General features: G+C 45.5%; 1 protein-coding gene across 2 annotated transcripts in view; it reads right to left on the bottom strand.

Moving 5' to 3' along the window:
- Positions 1-25,592, bottom strand: part of COL27A1 (collagen type XXVII alpha 1 chain) — a 376,750-nt gene that overhangs the window by 216,816 nt on the left and 134,342 nt on the right. For both annotated transcript variants that reach the window (XM_061603994.1, XM_061603995.1), the window contains exons 13-16: positions 24,588-24,641; positions 13,540-13,584; positions 7,520-7,573; positions 5,258-5,302 (exon numbers count right to left, since the gene is read on the bottom strand). In XM_061603994.1, coding sequence (XP_061459978.1) covers positions 5,258-5,302; positions 7,520-7,573; positions 13,540-13,584; positions 24,588-24,641 — 198 coding nt within the window. The remainder of the gene's footprint in view (positions 1-5,257; positions 5,303-7,519; positions 7,574-13,539; positions 13,585-24,587; positions 24,642-25,592) is intronic.

Raw genomic sequence — 25,592 nt, 5'->3', positions numbered from 1 at the left:
TGCTCCTTCTGAGCCAGCATTTTGGGCTTCAGATACTGTTTTGCCCCTGGGATCCTTTTTTCCCATGGAAATGTCTGGAACTCAGCAAACTTAGAATTTCCATTTCAATGATTCAGATCATTCAGGTAGAAAACCCAGGGCATGGAGGATTCCTTCGGGGGGAGGAAGGGGCCACATGCCTGTGGTGGGTGGAGCTAGAAGCTGAAATGGGCAAAAGAACAGATGGGAGTAGGGATGGACATATTTCAGTTCTCCCAATTTCTCGTTTTTCCAATCTGAAATTCAGTTTTGCAGCAATCTGCAATTTTTTTAAATCCTCATGAAAATTCTCCAGCTTTTCAGTGTAATTTTTTCCTACTAAACACATTTTTGAAGGCAGTTTTGGCTAATGTACACATTTTTGCAAGCAATTACTTGAAATATAACGCATTTTATTACTATTTTTACTAATATATTCATCTTTATGCACATTTCCCCCTAATATATGCATTTTTGTAAATACTGGTTGGAGAATGGCTTTAAAAATTCAGATTAAGTGTGAATTTTGAAGGATGGCTCTGTTTGGGTGCTCAGTTTCAGAAGTTGATAAATTTGGCTCTAAATGTGAAATGAATCAAATTTCTCCTTCATCCCCAGATGGGATTCTTATTTTTGTACAGAAGGTACATTCCAGCCACACAAAAGTCAGAGATTTCTGAATGCACAAGCATACCTCACCACCCGCCATCCATGCAAACATGTGGCATGATCTTAGTGCAAGGACACAGTCCAGCCAAGCAAAAGCACGAACGGAAGCAACTGAGCACAGCTCGATGTGGCCTGGAGAGGGGTGTCACCTAAGGAACATCCTAAAGGGCCACATTTGTTCTCTAAATTGGGGCGTCGCACCTCTGCTGCAGACTGTCTAAGCTAACCAAGGGGTCTCCAACCTTTTTAGGTCCACAGGCACATCTGGATTTTTGAGAGAGTGCTGTGGGCATCATCCCCTCCTGGTGTATGGTATCTATGGCCCTCCAAATGTTGCTGAACTACAACTCCTATGAGTCCCAGCAAGCACGGCCAACGGCTAGGAATGATGGGAGTTGCAGTTCAGCAACATCTGGAGGGCCAACAGTTCCCCATGCCTGTTACAGAGGATCTGATTAGTTGCTCTGAACTATTGATTTTTAAATTTTAATGCTATCCCTTTCTGTAAGTTTTTTGATGTTTTGATATTATAGGATATTTTGTTATATTTCAGTGTTTGTTATTTAAAATGTACAAATTCTGCTATTTTTAAGCTGCATTATTTAATTTTAATTGTTGGATTTTAGGAAACCACTTTGTGATCTCCTCAATGAAAAGCAATACACAACTACTTGAGTAAAGAAAGAAATAAAACATCCATTCCAACAAAAAAGTTAAAACAAATATGAGCTCGACCATAGCTTAAAAACAATGAGTGGCAACTAGATCATACTTAAAGTAGACCCATTGAAATTAATAGACTTAAGTCCATTGATTCCAATGGGTCTATTCTGAATGTGACTAACATTGGATCTCATCCAGTGTATATTTCACTGGGAAGAGGTAATCAAAATTAGACTTGCAAAGGGCAGTCTATATAGTGAAATATGCAACAGTGGCTCCCATACTTTTTTCCCCTCATGGACCACTTGAAAATTATTTTTCTGCCTGCTGTAATAAATGTAATGCACTCTGCTAGATGTATGATTTATAATTGTATTTTTACAGACATACCACAGACCATCTGAGTCCGCAGACCACAGTGTAGGAACCCCTCCTGTACAACACTAAAGCTATTTACTAGGAGATGTAACAAGGCAGCGATTTCTGCCCCATCCTCTATTCATCGCAATCAGCCCTGTTTCCATTCCACTGCAGTTCAGCTTCCGCTAAAGCCTATGTTGTTTGTCTCACTATGCAGAAAATGATGTAATTATTTACATAATGTTCGTACACTAAAACTACCAATGACAGCAAATACCACTGATATATGCTTGCGTGATTTCCATTCTTGACCTCCGACAAACATGCAAACTGTGGCAATTTCCGATCCCATTGCCGAAGGAATTCTCTGACATCTCTACTCTTGGCAGATAACAAGTTTGCTTGATCACAAGAGATCTAGCTGTGGAGATAAACCCCAAGGGTTGTATTTATGGAATCATAAAGTTGGAAGTGGCCTGTGAGAGCACTGAGTACAACCACCTGGAATCCAAATTAAAGCATAACCAAAAGGTGGCTGTACAACTGCCTCTTGAATGCCTCCAGTGTCGGAGAGCCCAACACTTTCCTAGGTAATTGGTTCCATTGTCGTACAGCTCTAACAGTTAGGAAGTTTTTCCTGATGTTCAGTTGAAATCTGGCTTCCTGGATCCAATTATTCCATGTCCTGCACTCTGGGACAATTGAGAAGAGGTCCCCGACCTCCTCTATGGGACAACCTTTCAAGTACTTGAAGAGTGCTATCATATCTCCCCTCAGTCTTCTCTTCTCAAGGCTAAACATGCCCAGTTTTTTCAGTCTCTCATCATAGGGCTTTGTTTCCAGTCCCCTGATTGTTGAATCCGTTCCAGTTTGTCTGCATCCTTCTTCTGGTGTTGTGTCCAGAACTGGATGCTGTACTCAAAATGAGGCCTAACCATTGTCAAATAGAGGGGAACCAACACTTCACGTGATTTGGAAACTATACTTCTGTTAATGCAGCCTAAAATAGCATTAGCCTTTTTTGCAGCCACATCACACTGTTGGCTCATATTCAGCTTGTGATCAACAGCAATCCAAAGATCCTTCTCACATGTAGTATTGCTAAGCCATGTATCCCCCATCTTTTAACTGTGCATTTGGTTTCTTTTTCCTAGGTGTAGAACTTTGCACTTATCCCTGTTAAATTTCATTCTGTTGTTTTCAGTCCAATGCTCCAGCCTATCAAGATCCCTTTGAATTTTGTTTCTGTCTTCCAAGGTACTAGGTATCCCTTCCAATTTTGTATCTTCTGCAAATTTGATAAGCATTCCCTGCTCATCCAAGTCATTAATAAGAATGTTGAAGAGCACTGGGCCCAGGACAGAGCCCTGAGGTACCTCGCTCGTTACCTCCCCCCAGTTTGAGAAGGAACCATTAATAAGTACTCTTTCAGTACGATTCTGTAGACAACTGTGGATCTATCTGATAGTTGTTCCATCCAGCCCACATTTAGCTAGCTTGCTAATCAGAATATCACAGCGCACTTTGTCAAAAGCTTTGCTGAAGTCAACATATACTATGTCCACAGCATTCCCACAGTCTACCAGGGAGATTACCCGATCAAAAAATGATTAGTCTGGTAGGATTTGTTCTTGATAAATCCACGTTGGCTTCCAGTAATCACTGCATTGTTTTCAAGGTGCTTACAGACTGACCACTTTATAATCTGCTCCAGAATTTTCCTTGGGATTGATGTCGGGCTGACAGCTCTGTAGTTCCCAGGTTCCTCCTATTTGTCTTTTTTGAAGATAGGGACGTTAGCCCTTCTCCAGTCATCTGGCACTTCACCCATCCTTAACCATTTTGCAAAGATAATAGACAGTGGTTCCGAGAGTTCTTCAGCCAGTTCCTGCGATACTCTAGGATTCAGTTCATCGGGCCCTGCAGATCTGAACTTGTTCAAAGTGATTAGGCATTCCTTGGCCATTTGTCTATCAATCTGTAATCCTGCCTCTTCCACTTCATGTTTCCCAGGAGGGTCACAGACCCTCTTTGGGAGAAGACTGAGCCAAAGTAGGAATTGAGGACTTCTGCCTTTTCTTTGTCATCTGTTATCATTTTGCCATCCTCACTGAGTAGCTCTAGCACCATTTCTTTTCAGTGTCTTTTACTATGGATGTACCTGAAGAAAGCTTGTTTTGTTGCTTTTGGCATCTCTCGCTAACCTCAGCTCATTCTCAGCTTTAGCCTTCCTGCAATTCCATGCTACCTGTCTATACTTTTCCTTTGTAGTCTGGCCTTGCTTCCACTTCCTGTATGTGTCCTTTTTGGTTTCAGGTCATCTCTAAGCTTTTTGTGAAGCCACATTGGCTTCTTCTGCTGTTTCCCCCCTTTTTTCCTTGTTGGAATTGCTTCCATTGTGCCTTTAGAATTTCCTTTTAGAAACTCCCACCCATCTTGGACTCCTTTTCTCTTTAGGGTTACTTGCAACAGAACCTTACTTACCATTGTTCTGAGTTTATTAAAATTGGCTTTCCTGAAGTCCGGGGTATGCATACGGCTACTCTCAGCTTTTGCTTCCTTTAAAATCAGGAACTGAAGTACAGTGTTGTCAGTTTCCTCCAGAGTTCCTGGAACTGCCACTTCATTCACCAACAAAAAACAATATTCAACTAACTTATACTCAGAGTAGACCTAAGTAAGTGTACCGCCCCTTGAAATAGGTGTAAGTTCAGGCGAGACAGAATGCCTTTCCTGGATATTTTTGTTTCTTAATATAATGTTATTTGCTATTTAATTTAATTGTTTGTACAATGTATTGCTTATTGATGTATTGCTTTATTGATGCATTGCCTTGTGGATGTATTTTTATATTTGTGTTTACTTTTTCTGTAAGCCGCCTTGAGGGCCTTTTGGCCAAAAGGCGGGGTACAAATAAACATTAACATAACATAACATAACATGCCCAGTGGCAGCCGGTGTCTATGTCAGTGGGGAGTGGGATCTGTTCTGGGTTTTAGTTCAAACTAAAACTCCTTGAAAGTTGAGACTAAAACTACTGCTCCACTGACACAGAGCCATCAGCTGCCCATGGGCCTATTCTGGATACAACCCCTAGTTTCTCCCCTAGACAACTGTACCGGTTTTTGCCACCCAAAATTCCCAAACAGCCTAGACCATATTAGATTGTAAGTGCTACAGATCCATCCCCTTAACTCTGGGAATTTCTCAGGAAACAAGATGGGACCAATCTGGAGAGATTTAAATCTGTGGGAATGGATGTTTTTCAGTACGTTATAGAACCAGGCTTACAGGGTTGTGTCCAATTAAACCCTACTCAGAGTAGATCCACTGACATGAATGAACCTAAGTGAGTCATGTCTATTACCTTCAATGGGTCCACTCTGAGTAAGACTAGCATTGAATACCACCCCTAGAACAGCGAGGCGGGTAAGGAGTGAAGAGAAAACAAAGGGAACTCTAAGAAACAAGGGATACATGTGTGGAGAAAATGGGGTCTTGCATGCAAAGAGATAACAACAGTGCAATAAGGGAATATTCAGATCACCTTATCACCTTTCAGTCCACGCTCTCCAGGATTTCCCATCAGCCCCTAACAAAGAGAGAGAGAGAAAGAGACGGAAAGAAAGATCGGAGTGAACTGGAGCATAGTCCTTTTTTCCAACTGTTACGACCACTAACTGCATGGAAGAGAAGGAGGCTGAACCTGGGCCCTTCTGGAATCTAAGGAGGCTCTTTGCACCCCAGCCCACCCCGGGAACCCATTTGCTTTGGGATATTCAGACAAAGGCACACGTAGGGGACATAGGAAGCTGCCTTATACTGAGTCAGGCTATTGGTCCATCTAGCTCAGTATTGTCTACACTGACTGGCAGTGGCTCTCCAAAGTTCAAGCATCTCTCTACCTGGAGATGCTGGAGACTGAACCTGGGACCTTCAAAGAAGATGCTCTGCCACTGAACTACAGCCCTTCGCCACACATATGGCAAAAACATAGGGTTGTAACTAGTGTTAGTCCTACTCAAGAGTTGCAATGCACAGACATGACAAATTTAGATACATTAATGTCAGTGGGTCTACTCTGAGCAAAACTAAGTTGGAGACATTCCATGTTAGTCCTACTCAGGGGAGACCCATTGAAATTTATAGACATGACTAACTTAAGTACATTGATTTCAATGGATCTACTATGAGCAGAACTTAATATAACCCCAACAACGTGGGTTTAGTTAGACCCTTACCAACTGCCAACAATGCATATAACAGCAATTTGGGTTCAAATCAAGGCTGTGAGCAGGGCCTTTTCAGTTGTGACACTAATGTTATGGAATGTCTTTCCCAGTGAGGGCCACTAAGCAAAACACTAGTTGGTCCATCAGGCCGAACCCCTCCTCGAGCTGTCATTTGGCAGCAGCCATACCATCAGTTTGTACCAAAAAGATGGGAAACAGCCCACTCTATTGACTTTACTGAAAGACCAGCTCCATTTGGCTCCTCCTCTCCCTAAGCTGTTTCCATTCCAGCAGGTTATTATAAGAACTATTATGTAACCTCTAGTACTGGTGCTTGACTTTGCTCATTTTCCTCTTCCCTCCTCTTCCTTTTTTTTCCTTTTGTGCTGCGTCATTTAGACTGGCACTGCTTTAATTATGCTTCCCTACATGTGGCTCTTGCAAGTGGGAGACATATGCCCTATTCTATTCTTTTTATCTCCAGTATAAAGATTTGTGCTTCAACTTGCAGCTCCTACCACACACTTCTGTTACAGAACAAATTCTTCATGCTGGGTTCAGGGGAGCCTCAAAGAAAGAAGAACTTCATAAAGGAAAACAAAGCTCAAATGATTTGGAGGGGGAGGGGACATATGACGCTGCCTTATACTTTGGCAGGCAACTTTATATTGTCTACTCTGACCAACAACCGCTCTCCAAACATTTCCCCATCACCTGCACCTGGAGATTCCAGGGAACGTCTGCACGCAAAGCTAGTGTTCTACTGCTCAGCTATGATCCACCTTATCTAGCATTTTCTACTCCAGCCTTCCCCAATCTGGTGCCCTCCAGAGGTTTTGACCTACACCTCCCATCAGCCCCAGCCAAAACTTCTGGAGGGCACTAGGGCTGCATTCAGACAGCACTTTATTCCATTTTCCCGACATGTCCTTACCTGTTAGTTTTCACATTTTATGTGATCCTTCACATGACTTAAAAGCCACTTCTGGAAATTTAGTAGAAGTTTAGCACTTATTTATCTGGTAAGTGCTTCTAGAAAAAAACCCATTTGCAACTCTATTAACCTGGAAAATTGTGGGAGTTTGGCTTTTTAATTTTTCCTGTGGTTTTCTTGGGATTACGCCACCTCCATTCATCTAATATAATTGGGGCAGTATTTCGGCATAGAGAAGACTGCATGCACGTAAAGGGTGGAGGGGATAACACATCCAATGATGTATGCTTTTGTTGTGTCACACTACACTCACTGGTGTGAATTAAATTTAGCATGACATGGAGGTATATTGATGAGAAAAAACACAGTTCCCTAATACAACAGGTACTGCAGTGTGAAAGGAACAGAAGTGCTAGCATTATAATCAGAAAAATAACAGAATCAACCCCACAGCTGAATGCAGCCCAGTTTGGCAAGGCTAGTCTACTCTGACTGATTGTGGCTCTCCAGCATTTTTACCAGCTCAGCTATCCAAGACGGTTTTTAAATAGCGATGCCAAAGATTGAAGCTGGGACCTTCTGCATTCAAAGCATGCGTTCTGCACCACTGAGCTTTGGGCCTTCCCTGTCAGAAGACACTCACCTTTAATCCATTTGGTCCTGGAAAACCTATTGGTCCAACAGCACCCATATCACCCTGGTAAAAGAGAGAGAGAGAGAGAGAGAGAGAGAGAGAGAGAGAGAGAGGGAGGGAGGGAGGGAGGGAGAGAGAGGTTAAGCTGAGGAATGAATGTGGACAAAAAAGCCCTCTGCCTCCTCCGAAGGCTCTCCAAGCTTTGCTGCTAAGCAGTTTAATGGAATAGGAACAGTCAAGCAATGAGCACTAGAAACTTACTTTAAAAAAATGTACAGTTCACAGAACTAAACTAGAGTGTATTGAGAATGTGTTCTGAATCAATCCACGGTGAAATCTTCATTTGATGATGATAACGCATCTGGCATTCAACTCAACCCACATTTACCTATCCTATGCCTTTGATATTTAATCCCTCTTTATTTAAATGGCAAAAACTCATGGTTGGAAGGAGGAGTGGAATAGGAGACTTGGCTCAAACAGCAATTTAATTCAGCCTGGATTCAGGCTAAAAATCTAGAATAATATGTTAAAAGATGTTTAGCTTAATGTCTGAATGTACTGGTGCATTTGATATTTATTCCACAGGGATACATGCAATTGCCTTACAATGAGTCAAATTATAATAATAATTATTATTATTATTGTACTACACAACAACAACATTTATATCCCACCTTTCTGCCAAGGAGCTCAAGCTTGGTGTACATAGTCCTCCCCCTCCTTTTATCCTCACAACAACCCTATGAGGTAGAGTAGGCTGATGACTCACCCAAGATCACCCAGTGAGCTTCAGGGCCAAGTGGAGATTTGAACCCTGGTCTCCCTGGTTCAACATTCTGACTGTTACATTATGCTGGCTTGGCTCATCTAGCTTAGTGTTATCTACTCCCATCAGCCTCAGGCAGCATGGCCAGTGAGCAGGGATGATGGGAGTTGTAGTCCAAAGACTTCTGGCGACCCGAGGTTGAAGAAAACTGGTCTACACTGACTGGCAGCAACTCTTCAGGGTTTCAGGACAGAGAAGCCCTTCCCAGCCCTGGATGGAGATGCCGGGAATTAGACTTGGGACTTCTGGGAATCCCATCTCAATTGACCTCCATGCCTTCTTCCAACCTAAGCGCTGACATCTGAAAGAAACATATAGTTGTACACAGATAGGCTCTGCACGCAGTCAATATCCCTGTGCAGCTGGGATTCTTGCGAGAGCCTACAATCATATAGCTGTGTGCAAATAGGTGCCCCCCTTCAAGTGCTGCAACGAACATTTGAATGTTGGGGCTTGGGGGTGTTAGCTGGGGCAGGGCTGGCAATCCCTGTCTCCTGTACAATTTTATTTACACATAAAAGGGGTTTCATCTGAACACCTCTACTGAGACAGACAATTGCTCCATTTAGTGCCAACTCTGACTGGCAGATGTTGCTGAATTTACAGCTTGCATCATCTCTGACCCATGGGCCAGGCTGGCTGGGGCTGATAGGAGCTGGTGTCCATCAAGACCTGGAGGCCGCAGGTTCCTGTTTTATGCAGAGATGTCAAGAATTTTTCATGGAATATAGGAAGTGGCCTTATACTGAGTCAAACCATTGGTGAACCTAGCTCAGTATTGTCTACACTGACTGGCAGTGGCTCTCCAGGGTTTCTGGCAGGCATTCTTCACAGCTGTACCTGGAGATGTCAGAGACTGAACCTGGGACATTCTGTATGTGAAGCACATGCTCTGCCACTGAGCTATAGACCTTTCCTTAACAATGAAGTAAGGTTCCAGTCCTCATGGTTCTGAATAAAAGGCTGATTTAAATCAGAATACATACAGTGGACTATCTACTTCAGTATTGCCTACACTGACAGGCAGAAGCACTCTAGGGCTTCAGATGGGGGACTTTGCCAATCTACCTGGAGATGCTGGAGACTGAACCAGGGACCTTCTGCACACAAAACATGTGATTTGCCACTGAGCTATGGGTTCTCCCCATTGTTGTGGATAAGTGCCAGAGTTCAACAGAGGCTTTTAAACAGGTCTGTGTCAAAGCAATCTCCTTATTGCGTTTCCCCCTTAGAAGGGAGCAAGTTAACTCTGTGTCTGAGCTCTCATCTGCCCTGGATAAACAAACAGAGGAGCCACTGGTTCCGCTAATGGCATATTTATGTACCAAGAGGTCATGTGGCCAAAAGCATCGTGTGAGCTTTGAGCTGTGGCTTCACAAGAACAGATCCCCTTTTCATGCCGTGCAGCCTCATAGAGGCTTCTTGCAAGAAAAGGTTCGCTTCATGAAGCAGGCCTGGATCACTTAGCTAGGACGGATGTAGCCAGCTCTGGTTACCACTCGCGGCTTGCTCTGGACTTCAAGGAGTGACCCTGAATGCCAGCATGGAAAAGAGATAATCAGGATCCTTGGTCCCCGGGATGCCCAGAATCAAGAGGAGGAAATGGGCAAAGTCAACCAAAAGGGGTGTTGTGATGAGCATCAGCACAAATGTCTCTCCATAATCCAAGATGGTGTAGTAGTGTGTCAGACTAGGGCCCTGGAGACCTGGGTTCAAGTCCTCACTCAGCCATGAAGCTCACTGGGTGATCTGGGCCAGTTGGCACCTCTCAGCCTAACCCACCTCACAGGGTGGTTGTGAGGATGAAATGGGGAGGGGGAGAGCCATGCACTTCATAGAATCATAGAATAGTAGAGTTGGAAGGGGCCTATAAGGCCATCAAGTCCAACTTCCTGCTCAGTTAAGGAATCCAAATCAAAGCATTCGCGACAGATGGCTGTCCAGCTGCCTCTTGAAGGCCTCCAGTGTCGGAGAGCCCGCTACCACTCTAGGTAATTGGTTCCATTGTCGTATGGCTCTAACAGTTAGGAAGTTTTTTCCTGATGTCCAGTCGAAATCTGGCTTCCTGCAACTTGAGCCCATTATTCCATGTCCTGCACTCTGGGACGATCGAGAAGAGATCTCGTCCCTCCTCTATGTGACAAGAGCGCTATCATATCATCCTGAGCTCCTTGGAAGAAAGGTGGGGTGTAAATGCAATAGTATTAAAAAAAAACTCTAAAAAAGGTTTAGATCTGGGAAACAGAATCTGGTCCCCTCTGGATGTAGCTGAACTGCAACTCCCCTCATCCCTGTCCATTGGCCCTGTTGGGTGGGGCTGATGGGAGCTGGGACACAGAGAAGACGCCTTTCCCATGGCCACTGCGTGTGAACAGCTACAAATGGAACATCACTGCTCACAGTCACTATGCTTGTTTGGGCCGGGGAGGATGCTGCTTATCTCAAAAAAGCTGGAAAATGTGCAGAAAGGGGCAATCCAAGGGATCAAGAATCTGGAGCCCTTTCCCCTAAAAAGAAAAACCATAACATTTGAGGGCTTTTCTTTTTTAAATAAGGTTATGGTGGAGGAGGCATAACAGAGGTTTACAAAAAAATATGGATGTGTGGAGAGAAAGCAAATTGAGAGACGTTTTCATGCCTTTCTCATAATATCAGAAACCAGGGGCCATCCCATGAAATTGACTGGCAGAAGAAGAGGAGACAGTGGCCACAGGCTTAGAAGACATTATTGTAGGGATGGGTAAGCTGGGGTCCTCCAGGTGTCCTTGGACTCCAACTTTCATCAGTCCCAGGCAGCATGGCCAATGGTCAGGGTATGATGGGAGGTTCAGTCCAGCGACATCTGTAGGGCTACAGGTTCCGTGTCTCTAGCTTAGCTTTAGACACATTTGTGGAGGAGGAGGAGGAGAACTCTTGTCAACAGACAAGTCGTGATGGCTATAAAGAACCTCCACCTGTAGAAGCACTACGCCACTCAATCACCAGTTTTCAGTCACCTCTGGGTAGTTCAGTTCACAGCCAGGTAAAGGTAGCTTTTATAGAGTGATAGATGAGAGTGGGGGAGGTTGTGGACTAGCAACTTTAAAAAAATTACTTGCAAGGTTGAATTATTACTCTGCAGGCAGCTCTTCTGCCATGCACTGACTCTTCAACTTGAGGCACCCTGTAAACCAGGAGCAGCTAACATGGTACCCTCCAGCTGATGTTGGATTCCCAACTCCCATCAGCCTCAGCCAGCATAGCCAATGGTCAGTAATGGTGGGAACAGTAGTCTGGAGGTCACCAGGTTGGCTACCACTGCTGTTATCTGTCAACAAGGAACCTGAAGCCCTTCAGCTGGTGCTGGGACTCCAGGAGCCACTCATTTTAATGATTACTTTGTATTGCTTTTAAAAAAAATTTCCCCTGATGTTTTGAGAGAGGGTGAGTATATAAATAATTTTATAAATTAAATAAAATAAATGAACTACTATCAGCCCCAGCCAGTGTGGTCAGCAGTCATGAATTATGGGCAATGCAGTTCACTAACATCTGGAGGGCCACAAGTTCCCCCATCTCTGGCCTAGATTACGTTTGGTGGTATCTTGGATGGTTCTTCCTTGAGGAAAAGGGAGTAGAGTTGATGACCTTTTGGAACCCACATGGCTGCATCAAAACTAGGTTCATATAGTCTGACACTATCACTGGCCAGTCAAATGGTCCATGGAAGCTCAGAAACAGGGCATGATAGAAAAAGCTGCCCCACATTATCTGGTTCCCCATATCAGGGAATAAGATCCATGCTAGAATATAGACATCTAGTCCAGCATCCTTTCCTCACAGTGGCCAACCAGATGCTTGTGGGAAGCCAATAATACACTATGAGCACAACAGCACTCTCTCATTTGTGAATCCCCAGCAACTGGTACTTACAAGTTGAACATGTGAAGTTACCATGTACTGAGGCCACATTGACATCATACATGTGTTCCACTATTATTCCGCTCCCCCAGAGAATCCCGAGAAGAGTAGTTTGTGAAGGGTGCTGAGAGAAGACTTGACTCTCCTCACAGAGCTACAATTGCCAAAGCAGTTTAACAAACAGTCTTTCTTCACACAGAACTCAGGGAATTGTAGCTCCATGAGGGAAATAGGGGTCTCCTAACAACTCTCAGCACCCCAGCAAACTACACTTCCAGGATTCTGTGGGGAAAGCCATGACTGTTTAAAATGGAATCATAATGGAATAAATGTATGGTGTCAATGTGGTCTGAGTCAAACCATTGCTCCATCCAGCCTGTGTTGTCTGCTCAGACTAGCAATGGTTCTCCAAGACCCAAACAAAGATTAGATTGCCATTTAGGATAAGGAAGACCCCTTACACCAGGTAACACTGTTTGGTCCCCCAGCCCAGGATTATCTACTCTGACTGGCAGCAGCTTTCCCATTAAATTACTACGTGATACCTTTTTTAAAAAAACATGCCAGGGATTGAACCTGGGACTTTCTGCCTGCAAAGCAGATGCTCTGCCACTGAGCTACGGCCCTTTCCTGATCTCTTAGACCTGCTATCTTTAACTGATCCCTCAGCTGGAGCTGTGAAAGACTGAACCTGGGATCTTATATCCTAACTATCAGATTTCCATCTCACCATTCACCAAAAGAGCTCATGATACTGTATTTGTGTCTGAGATGGAGCATTTTCAGCCAGTAGTGAATTGTATGTCAGAATTATCTTCCATAGAGACCCCCGAATAAAAGAATATTAAATCCCTGCATGTAGAAAATGATCACATCAGGCAGACAAGACTCCTGTCAAGTTATTTTCTGCATGGAGGGAATTGTTGTGAATGGAGGAAAATTCAGTCATGTGAGGCTCCCTACCACCACCTGCCAACCTTCAGTCTGATGTGCTAGGACCCAGGCACAGATTGACCGGTGAAACCTAAGCCTTAGAAAAGTTGGAATCTCAAAAAGTGTAACCCAGTAGAGCTGTTTCTCCTGTTGTGTTGACATTGGAACTTTCATACTTCCTTCCCCCTTGAACAAAACCCTCCCGAAGGCAGCAGATTAAATCAACACATACATTTACGTGTGCTGAACGGTGCCTTGGAAGGAGTTAAATATAGCCGTAGTAAGAATCATATAAATAAATAAATAAATAAACAACAAGGCGCCCAGAGCGCCAAAGGAAAAGCCCTCCTGTCTTTTCTGTACTTACGATCAGCCCGTCGACTCCAGGAGGGCCCAGGGCTCCCACGTCTCCCTAAAGGAAAGAAAGAGCAAGACAGTTATTGGCCTCTGTCGACAAAATGGAGACTCCCCTCCTCGGAAAAAAGGGAGAGGAAGAAGCGCCTCTGTGTGGCAAGGGCTTGAGGGAAAGGGGCGAGAGGCGCCCCCACTTGCGCCCTCACTGGGCAATCTAGATCTTCCATCTTCAGCTAGCTTGTAAATGAAAAGGAGCTCCACCCAAGACACAAGGCTGCTTGTTCTTCTCATGCAGCTGAGGGCAAACGAGACCAGTTTCCCCTCCCAAGGCAGGAGAGAAGAAGTATTTCACTGTGCACTTTTGGAAGGGGGAAGGGAAGCAGGAGGAGAGTAGTGGGACAGAAAGAAAAATTTCCACAGACCCGTTACTCTTTTCTGACTGCAAAACCAACACTCAGAGCGCAGCATCTTGCCCACCTCAAAAACAGCCTTATCACTACCGCTCCCATTTTACAGAAGGCAGAACTGAGGCGGAGAGAGGACAAATAGCCAAAGACTACAGACCTGAGTTTTGGTCAGTGAGTTTAGGCCCAATGTACAACTCAGCCTGGCCAAAAGAAGCTCTGTGACAAACAGAGACATCCCAGCTGGAGCAATTGTGACAGATTCACATCTGAGAGTGAAGGAATGGAGTGCAGGATGGGCTAGGGAACTGAATGCTCCCCCCCATGCTCAGAAACAGATAATAAGGAGCCAGATGGGGCTTAGGAGGGGCCCACTGGAGTGACAGAAGTGGGAAATCTTTTTCAGCCTGAGGGCCACATTCCCTTCTGGACCACCACCATGCCAGTGGTGGGCAGGCAAAAGTGGCTGTGTTCAAAGTGAAAAGCAAATGGAGCAAAGAATGTAAATTTTACCTTTGTATACCAGGCTCGTTTCTGCACTCACTCACACATCTCACTCTGTCCTCCATCCAGGAAAGCAAGCGTGGCCAGAGTTCAAGGACACGTTCCAGCCAGGCAAAAACACTCAAGGAGAGTGCAGAGCAGGGCTGCAGAAAAGAGTGGCTCAGGAGGGTATGCAGCCTGGGGAGAGTCCTGGGGGGCACATTAGGTCCCCAGACCTGAGGTTCCCCATCTCTTGCTCTTCAGCATGGTCATGTACCACATTGTGGCCATGAGGGCTAGCCCTGGCATTAATCAGAGTGAGGTTGCCATCTCAAGTGGCAAATGCTGGGTTGCGTGCGGAAGCAGCAGTAGCAGCCCCACCACCAACACGACCACACACACATTCCTTGTGAGACTCCTGACTGCTCCCCTCTTTTGCAGAACAGTGCTGCGTGTGTGCTGTCTCTCTGATGATAATATTGAATCAAATAACATCGTCTTGCTTCGAAGAAAAGATGGTACCATAAACAGGCCCACGTTTTGCATGAAGCTTGTGGGTTTCCACGTCAGAAGGCCATTCATGAAAAGGGGCCTCCCTAAGACCATGGGTTGATTCCAGTGTCAGTTGTATTCAGAGTAGACCCATTGATACTGATGGACATGGCTAACTTATATATAAGTTCAACAGGAAATATTCAATGTCAGTCCTACTCAGAGAAGACCCACTGAAATTGATGGACACAGCTCATTTAGGTACATTCATTTCAGTGGGTCTACACTGACTCATTGGGGTTCTATTTTAGTATAACGATAGGAAATCATCATACATACCAGTTTTTGCCAACCTGGTGGTATCCTCCAGATATTTTGGACCACATCTCCCATCAGCTCCAGCCATGACAAAGGCTGATACACACTCAGGGCTCATCTACACAGGGTTTTGCTGTGTGTTTGGTCCTGCTCAAATCACCTTTAAGTCTGCATGGTTCACATGATGTTACAGGCAAACAGAAGCTATCACAGTTTCCCCCCTGTAAATCTGTACTAACCCAATCCTCTGATAATCCGAAAAGCGAAGGAAAAAAATGTCTTCACTCCATATCTCTAGGGCTTGCAGATGCTTTGCTCCAATGCTTTTGGGTGGGTGTATCAATTGTTCCCTTCTCCATGCCCACTCCTTCCTTCATTTTATTTCCTGCAACTTAGAGCTGCTCTCCCCCTGCCTGCCCAGAGCTTGAGACACGAGACGGAGATGAGGCTTGATTTAATTCTCATTTTATTAGAGTGATGCTTACGTCCAAAGCAGTGCACTTCATAAACCTGTCTACTCTAACTCACTGCTTTCCCTAGCTAAGCTACCTGGATAGTCTGCAGTGTGTGCAGTTGAATCAGCACTGGAGCCTGGGCGGGCACCTGCTTAAGTAGGGAAGTTCTTCGCCCTTAACTGGCTCCTCCAAAGTTCCACCCTCTCAAGGACCCTTTTCTCATGCCATCTCACATGGGGTGAGAGGGGGCGAGCCTCCGCCAGCCTGTCTGACAGCGGGGCTTCAACAGGCGATGGCTCGACCTCAGGAAGCAGGAAGCTGGTTGGCTAGGAAGCATTTGAAGTGCCAGGCAGGGATTCCTGTGGGGACGTGGTTGGCGCGCATGAGGGGCCGCTTCCCAACAGTTCAGGCGAGGGGCTCGCAGGCAGAGCAGGAATTGCCTCGATGGGGGACTGGCTGATGGAGTCTGCTGGCTGACTGTGCTCTCCCTTCCTTCAACGCTCCCAGGGACTTCGTCCTCATCTGACTCTTCTCCCTGGACTAACTCCTGGTGCGCCTGGGGCACAACACCCCATTCTGCAATGCATTTTATATAGCTGCAAATGGTGCCTTTATTTTCTTTTTCCTCCTAACTGGTGCACAAAAGCATAACACTGCTCAAACAAAATTTGTATTTCAGCTGTATTGTACTAGTGAAAATTAAAAAAAATTGCACTTCCAGGTTGTTGTTGTTTTAAATGAAACTTACTGGTAGAACAAATAGAGCATGCTCGGTTGCCAGGAAACCAGAGGGAATGGAAATGTTGAATTAGAGGGTGTGGTCTTTAGGAAACTGCATGAGTGATGCTTCCCCTCAAGTGTGACTAGAAAACACCGTGTTTGCAGCTGGCACTGAGCCCTTACTGTGAACAGTGCAAACAGAAGACAGAGGTAAAAACAGTGTCTTTAGCATTAAGTTATGCTCCCATGCGGATAAGCCCTAACAGTGAATTCAGTTCTTCAAGTCAGAGTCCCTATACAGCCAAAAATGACACCCTCCATGGACAAGAGGGAGGCATCAAGAGGTTTTTGGAAAACCCAAAGTTTAGAGAAAAAAACTGCAAACTATGTGTGGGAGGGTATTCTTATCCACTTCTCCCTACTCTCTTCCTTAACATCCTGCAAAATGTTATACACCTCTAAACTAAACTAAAACTAAACTAAACCCCTAAACTAAAAAGGCCCAAATGTTGCAACCTTTCCCCATGAAGGAATTGGTTAAACCTATGCTCAGTGGCCACAGAATGCTGACTAAGGCTGCAATCCAAAACAGCTGGCTGGCTGGCACAGGGAACGAGAGGACCTCCACACTGCTCCATTTTGTTGAAGGCGCAACTTATAAAAGCTGTCTAAACAGTTCTCATGATGCTGACCAAAAAAGAAAAGAAAAAAGAAAGGAGATTCCCACAAGCCAATCTGAGATGGATACAAGCCACACATACAGTGGCTGAAGAAGAGATCCCAATGTGCATACTGAATTCTGTAAGGGGGTGGTAGGACAGAAACCTGGGATCCACGAATGTGGTTTTGGTATACATTCCTCCCAGCAGACTCAGAATATGTTCCATGAGCCTCCTTTGCTGGTATTTGTTCCGTCTGTGACACTTTCCTTGACCCCACCAAGTTCCTCTTTTCATTTTGAACACTAAGCGCCATGAGCAGGGCCCGGGGGACAGGATCTAAAAAGATTAAAGGAAAAGAATCTCTTCTGCTGGGGAATTAACACTGCAGGACACTGGATTCTCCAGTTATCCCAGACAGCTTTCAAAAAGTGACCTAGAGCTCCTTTTAGATTCATCTTTTAGAACATGGATGGGGAACCTATGGCCCTCTAAGGTTGCAATCCAATACATGTCTACTCAGAAGTAAGCTCCATTGGGTTCAATGGAACTCACTCCCAGGGAAGTGTGTAGTGCATTACAGTCTAAATGTTGTTGCACCCCCAGATCCCCTCACCCCTGGCCAGCACAACCCATGCTCAGGGATGATGGGAGCTGGAGTCCAGCAACATCTGGAGGGCCACAGATCCCCCCCCCATTTTAGAATGAGGCCCTTAGGAAACAAACAGGACCTATAGACAACTAGACCAGATGACTGGAGACATTTCAAAGAGACACTTAATTGCTACTTCCTATGGAGTGGCTAAGCATCAAATTCCCATCCTGATGCCCTCCAGATATTCTGGCCTACAACTCTCATAATCCCTGACCATTGGCTGTGCTGGCTGGGGCTGATGGGAGTTGGGAGTCCAACAACATTTGAAAAGCACCAGGTCAGGGATGGCTGCCCTACCCCAGTTTAAGATTCTAGCAGCATTTATCCCCTTGCAAAATTAAATATCACAAGATAAATGTTGGCAGTGTGGACAACCACACGCCAACTACTTACATAAATTCCAGGAATGTGAGAAAATTAATGCATCTTATTTTATAATGAACTGAGTACAGCATACAAACTCACAGACAATTGTTTAAGAATTCTGACATGGATGCGCGTGAGAAGCTCAAACCTTTTGAACCTCTTCTACACAATTATCTAAGATGCAGGAACTCTGTTATCTTTTCCCCCCCGGCCACCCTAGCACCAGGCAGCCCCATCCCCTGGAGTGGGTGTTTGGGAGCTGACATTTTAAATTGAACTGGCAGTACTAGAACCAAGAACCCATTGCTCCATGCAATGTTGTCCTGGGCATGGTGATCCACCAGAGCATCTCCCTGAGCAGTTAGGGACCCCTGGGTATTGGAGTGGTTCCATAGTCTCTCTTTAATAGGAATGGCTATAACTGCTTCCAGTTTAGGCTGGGAATGGGCCTAAACCAGGAGTGGTGAACCTTAGGCCTGGAGGCCAACTATGGCCCTCTGGGCCTCTCTGTCTGGCCCTTGGGACTCTCCCCAGTTGATGCCCCCCCTCCAGGCCACATCTCTCACCAGCCCTGCTTTGTGCCTTCTCTGCCTGGCTGGAATGTGTCCTTAAACTGTGATTATGCCTATTGCTTGCCAGAATGAAGGATGCAAGTGTGTACATGTGTGTGGACTTTTGCATGGCTCGAATGTAGCCTGTGATGTAAAGAGAAGTGTCCCATCCATTGCCCTACCCAGCTTTACTTCTGGCCACACCCACCAGAGGTATGCAGGGTCCCAGAAGGCTGCTCACGAGGACATGAGGCCCTTGGGCTGAAAAACATTCCTCATCCCTACCCTAGACACTCAGTAGCCTTTCCCAGTTCCGTGTGCAACTCATGTGGTGAACCTTTGAACTACAGTTAGCAACTTCTCAGGGAAGGACCTTCAGATCCAGAATGGCCTCCGCCCACCAGACTGGCCACTGGATCCTCCTGGACAAAAGGGCTTCCTGTTCCAGTAGAGCCTCTCTTGAACAAAATGGTCTTCCTGAGCTTTGGTATGTTCCTGTAATCTTCAGTCTTGACTTTCTTGCTCGTTCCTCAGCCCTGTCTGCTGATTCGCCTTATAGTCCTGACCACTGGCTGGTGATCCGTTCCATGACTCATCTCAGACTCCTGTCCACTCTCTGCCCTGACACTGGCTCACTCTGATGCTTGGTTTTGTTTCCCAGCCAGACTTCTGGTGTGACCTCCTTGGCTCTGATCCATGGCACAATTTCTGGTTCCACCAGCTGCCTACAGCTCAACCCTGGTACCCCCTTGCAAAAATTCCCTGGAATCTATATTGATGGAAGGCAGTATAGAAATTCCTTAAATCAGGGATGCGGAACCTCAAGCCTGGGGGTGAACTGAACCCCTCCATACAACTATATCTGGCCCTCAGGACTCTCCCTAGCCACATCTCCTCTTCCCCAAGCCATGCTCCTCACCAGACCTTCCTTCATGCCTTTCTTGGCTATCTTTGCTTGGCTGGAAAATGAGCCTTGAACTCTGATAACGCCTCTTGCTTGCCTTGATGGAAGATAGAGAACGGTGTACGAGTGGGTGTGGCAACCAGGCTACTGTAGAAAACCAAAATTTGCATTTATTGCTCTTCCCCTTTTGTCTCTGGCCCTGCCCATCATTTTCATGTAGTCCTCAAAAGGTTGCCCTGAAGGGAATGCGGCCCTCCAGCTGAAAAAGGTTTCCCATCCTACTGTAATTAATTAATTAAGAACAGGAATGGAAAGCTCTTGTCAGTTTCGGTCCTCTCAGTTTCTCATTTTCCAGTCTTAGATTCAGTTCTCTACATTTCTGCTGCAATTTGTGAATTTTTAAAAAAATCCTCATTAAAATTCTTCAGCATTTTAGGGCAGATTTCTCCTAATAAACACGTTGTTGCATGCAGTTTTGACTAATGTACGCATTTTTGCAAACCATTTCCCTTAATACAATGCATCTTGCATGTTATTTTCACGAATACATTTTTAAGCACGTTTCGCCCTAGTGTATGCATTTTGGTATACATTATTTGGTTAGAACTTTATTACAATATTTGGGCAAGTGTGATTTTGAAGATGGCTGTGTTTTGGTTTAGAAAGTGCAAATTTGATAAATTCAGCATCAAACATGAACCAAATACCTATACGGCCCAGGTCCAGGCTATTTGTCAGACCGTATCTCCCTGCCCGGGTCCTGAGATCTTCAGGAGAGGCCCTTCTCTCAGTGCCAACACCCTCGCAAGTGCGATTGGTGGGGACACGAGATAGGGCCTTCTCAGTGGCTGCTCCTAGGTTCTGGAACTCCCTTCCTAGGGAGGCACGAATGGCCCCCTCCTTGCCATCCTTCCGTCGGCAAGTAAAGACTTTTTTATTCCAACAGGCTTTTGGGATAGAAGGTGTTTAGGATTGGACTTTACAAGGCTTGTTTTATTGTTTTATATTATTATTTGTATTATTTTAAATTGTTTTTAGATTTTTAAGTGCCTTTTACGGTTTTAAGGTTGTGCATAGTTTAATTGTATTTTAACTGTATGTTTTTCTATGTTGTTAACTACATGTAGTTCTATTTGTAAGCTGCCCTGAGTTCCAGTTTGGAAAAAGGGCGGGGTAAAAATAAAGTTTCAATTCTATTTCAGTTTCAACCAAATGCAATTTTTCCTCCATCCCTACTTAAGACGTAAGGATTCTGAACAAGTGCCACACACATAGCAGAGGCAGGCCACACAATCCTCGTGTTGAAAGCCTTCATGTCCTCCTTGTGGGTTTCCCAGAGGCAGCTGGTGGCTGGCCACTGTGGGAAAGAAGATCCCAGAGTAGACGGACCTTTGCTCTGATCCATGAGAGCCCTTCTAATTGTTCTCAACTCCTACCCTTTAATTCTCACACAAGCAGCCAGAATGACAGGCCTCTGCTGTGTCTAAAGCAGGCGTTCTTTCTGCACTTTATCTCTGCTCTGAAAACCTTAACAACTGCCAGGCAGCTGTTCCACTTAAAATATACACACGCACATTTGTACACCAAGCAAAACCAACCCAAATGGACAATTCTGAGGTTAAGGAGAGTTAACAGCAAACATTAGGACGGGCTGCAAAACTCAATCTGTCGGTCCAAGACATGTTTTCAGGTGATAATGCAGTTTAGTTTAAAAGAAAAAGGAAAAAAAATGAAAGGGGCATTCTAAGCCTGCTTCTATAAAGGTGGATACACTACGTAAGGGTCAGCTCTGTAGCCAGAAACTGTGTTGTAATGGGATCAACATTGTTCTCAGTGGGGGCACCAACTCTTTGGAATGCTCTTCTGCAGGAAATTCGTTCTTCCCCTTCTCTGTTTAGCTTCCGTCGCCAAGTTAAGACCTTTTTATTTCGGTTAGCTTTTGAATTGTAATGTGTGATATACTGTATATTTCTTATAATGTTTTATAACTTGTTTGGTATGTTATACTGTACTATGTTGTTTTATTATGCTATTGTTTGCTGCTTAGAATTCCTTGGAACTGAAGCGGGATATAAACTTTTTAAATCAATCAATCAATCAATCAAAGGGAGTGGGGAAACATTGCAAAACAACCAGATCATAAGGTGGGGAATCACTACAAATGTACAGGTAGCCTAATATCATGTGTGAAAGCTATTTAGTTGTATTTCAATAATAATATAATACATTTTAATTGTATAAGGGTTTTTTTTTTTTTTAAATACCCAGTTGCTGCCAGGTACCACAATATCTTTCCACTCCTTTGCCTGAACAAATTTACTTCTCAGTGAGAACATAAGAAGAGCCCTTGCTGGACCACACTGAAGACCCATCTAGTCCAGCATCCTATTCTCAGTGGCCACCAACCAGATGCCAATCAGCAATAAGAGGGGCCTGCAACAAAGTGCTGTGGCATGCTCCTGTTCAAGGTTCCAGTCCAGTCAACCAAGCCATTCCCTCTTCCAATGTACCCCATTCCATTCCTCCTCCCGGCCCTCCTTACCACCACGTTTTGAGACTCTCAGTATTCTGTGCTGACTGAGCATGCTTAGCATTTGATTGATCTGTTCAGGGTAGGGATGGGATCCGTTGGCGGGTGCCAGTTTTAAAGCATTCCATCCACTAACAGGCTGGCATCAATTTGAGTTTGTTCTTTATCTGATAGCCATTGCTTTTACTGATCTGTGTATTTTTTTTCACTCAGAAAAAAATATTGATATTTGTAAAGGAGATATCAATATTTTTCCTTTAAAAATATTGACATTTTGATGGAAACATTAATATTTTTAATGGAAATATCGATGAATTGTCATTCTTATGATCAATGTTTTAGAGGTGGATTTTTTTTTTAAAGTCAGTTTTTAAAAATAGCCACGGAAATTCACTACATTAAAATGCAACCGTCAACTATTGAGAATAATCAAATTAATGGGAAATTCTGTGCCAGATACGAATTGGGCAGAATTCTACCACATCCCTAATTTGGGGGTTTGGCCCGCTTAAGATTTTTTTCCTTAAAATAAAAAAATGTACTTCTGCAAACCTTGGATTCCCCCAAGCCTGCTAATATCTTCCACTTGTGTGCAGATGGTGCAGTTTTAGCTATATAAGGATCTACACTCGAGAATGAAGTCAGTATTAGTATACAGGATTTGATCCCTGATCTACACTGACAGGCAGCAATTCTCCAGGATTTCAGAGTCTCTCCCAGCCCTACCTGGAGATGCCAAGGATTGAACCTGGAACCTTCTCTGTGCAGAGCTAGTGAGCTATAGCACTTCTGCATAGAAATGCAGTAAAAAATAAATAAATGAATCCATCAGTCAATCAATATATACATACAGCTCCCTTTAGCCTCAACCCACATGACCAATGATGAGGAAGGATGGGAGTTATAGTCAGGGCCGGTTCTAAAGGGCAGCCAGGTGGGGCACTGGCCCAAGGGCCCCTGGAGCTATAGGGGCCCCTGAGGGGCCCCTCCGCTCCCCTTCCGCGATCCGCGGCAGCAGCCGCAGATCGCAGGACAGGAGGAGCTTCCGAGCCGCCCGCCATCCCCCCGCTTCACCTACCTTTCTCTCTGCTGTTTTTTGCGGCTGCGCGCACTGTTTGCACAGGGTTGCCATCAATCAAGATAATGGCCGAGGTTTCCCTAAGGGGCTGAAGCCTCTGCCGCCATCTTGATTGATGGTAGCAATGCACGCGCGTGCGTGCCATCAACCAAGATGGCGGCAGAGGCTTCAGCCCCTTAGAGAAACCTCGGCCGCCATCTTGACTGATGGTAGCCCTGCGCATGCAGTGCAACTAGCCGCAAAAAACAGAGAGAAAGGTAGGTGAAGCGGGGGGACGGCGGGCGGCTCGGAAGCTCCTGTCCTGTGATCCGCAGCTGCTGCCGCAGATCACAGAGGGGGAGCGGAGGGGCCTGGGGCAGGCTGGTGCCCAAGGGCCCCAGCATACCTGGGGCCAGCCCTGGTTATAGTCCAACAATACCTGGAGGGCGCCACACTGGTCTACCTCTGCTTTAACTGGAGTTGCTGAGGACCTTTTGTACGCCAAACATATGGTCTGTCAGCAAGCTACAGCCCTTTCTCTGGGGCTCCCCTCTGAGTGTGCCAAAAAATAGCGTGACATGGCTAGCTTCTCACTGTACCAATATGATGCAAGAGATGATTACTGTTGCTGTTGTTATTTAGATTTCTTACATGACCACACCCTAAGGTTCCAGCAGGTTCCTCATGGTAGGTTACAGCAATGTTGATTTCTGCCCTCCACAGGAAAAAAAATGGGGAAGGAACATCGCTCAGTGACAGAGCATCTGCCTTGCATGCAGAAGGTCCCTGGTTCAATCCCTGATATCTCCAGGTAGGGCTGGGAGAGACTCCATGGTTGAAATCGTGGACAGCTACTGCCAGTCAGTGTAGGCAGTCCTGAGCATGATAGACCAACAGTCTGACTCAGTATAAGGAGGCTTCCTATTTTCCTAGTGTTAAAATACAAAGTTGTGTCCAAATAAGTCTTACTCAGAGTATACCTACTGCAGTTAATGACCATGACTAACTTAGGTCCATGATTTTCAAGGGGTCTACTCACTACTCTAAGGAGGCTAGCGCTGGAAACAATCCACAATATTAAAATCAGTTAAAACAACTTACAATCAAAAGAATAAAGTTTACCATTAAGGGTCATAAGAAGCAAGCAGCAGGAAGGAGGGTGTTAAAAAACAACAACACCCCCCCCCAATTACCATTGGCTATTGTTCATCCTTACTCCAGCAAGCAAAGCACGGCACAGGACTACAGAAAAGGAGGAGAGAGTGGGAGGATAGCGACCCTCATTGACCTCTCACTTTTAGATGTTTGACTGAAGCATTTAGCACACTGTATAAAATGGTAATAGTTTCAACAGGAAACTTAAAACAACCAGGGAGGCCAGCCACTTCCAAGTGGCCAATCCAACCAGCAAGCCGGCCAAGGCTTACCAAAAAGAAAAAAAGCAGAAAAGAATTTTGGTGAACTTACTGGGTTGCCATCAATGCCCGGAGGTCCTCGTTCTCCAAAATCACCAGGAAAGCCCTGAGGAGAGGGGGGTGGGGGTACAGGAGAGAGAGAGAAAAAACCCTTTGGTTACAAAGCAGGACAATGCCATGGATATGTAGGTGGCAGGGAGGGCTCTAAAGGGCGGCCAGGTGGGGCCCTGGCCAGGGTCCCGCAGACCACAGGGGCCCCTGGAGGGCCCCCATTTTGGTGGGGGAGTAGAACACCCCTTCCATGGCAGCCTGCCATGAATTGCAGGGAGGGAATGGCCCGCCCACTCGCCATCCCGCCAGCTGTCCCAAAGGCCCCTCGTTATGATGGGGGAATAGCACACCCCTTCCGCGGCAGGCTACAGTGGATCGCAGGGAGGGAGCTGCCTGCTCACTTGCCCACCATCCCAAGGGCCCCTCGTTATGGTGGGAGCCTCCCGTGGATCTCAGGAAGGGAACTGCCCGCCCGCTCGCTCCCTTGCCCACTCCCTCCCACTCCCCCCTGCTCGCTCCCCCCCTGCTCGCTCCCTCCCTCGCCCTCTGCCCCCGCCAGCTCCCTTGCTCACCCAACCTCCCATCCGACCTTCCACTCCTCCGCCTGCCTGGTAGGTAGGTAGGTAGGTAGGTGGGGCGTGCGTGCATGTGCCAGGGCCCAGGGCAGACTGGTGCCCAAGGGTCCTGGCATGTCTGGGGCCGGCCCTGGTAGGTGATAAACACAAGATGTAAAAACGTCTTGTCTCTTTTTGCTCAGTATAGCAAGCCAGGAAAGCTGTCAAGAGAAGGAACCATTCTGTGTTCACCAGTTACCACTGATGATCTATGAATAAGGAAAGAAAGATCTGTCAGTTTGGTAGGGAACCCTGAAAACTGTGAGCTGTTCATTATTATTCTCTGTGAGGGAAATGGGGTCTCCCAACACTCAGCTCTTTTAACAAACTACACTCCCCAAGATTCTTTAGGGAAAGCCATGACTGTTTAAAGTGGTATAATAGTGTTCTCT

This window comes from Rhineura floridana, chromosome 20, assembly GCF_030035675.1.
Source record: "Rhineura floridana isolate rRhiFlo1 chromosome 20, rRhiFlo1.hap2, whole genome shotgun sequence".
Lineage (NCBI taxonomy): Eukaryota > Metazoa > Chordata > Lepidosauria > Squamata > Rhineuridae > Rhineura > Rhineura floridana.
The sequence above is the reverse complement of the archived record's forward strand: the minus strand, read 5'-3'. Positions and strand labels throughout refer to the sequence as shown.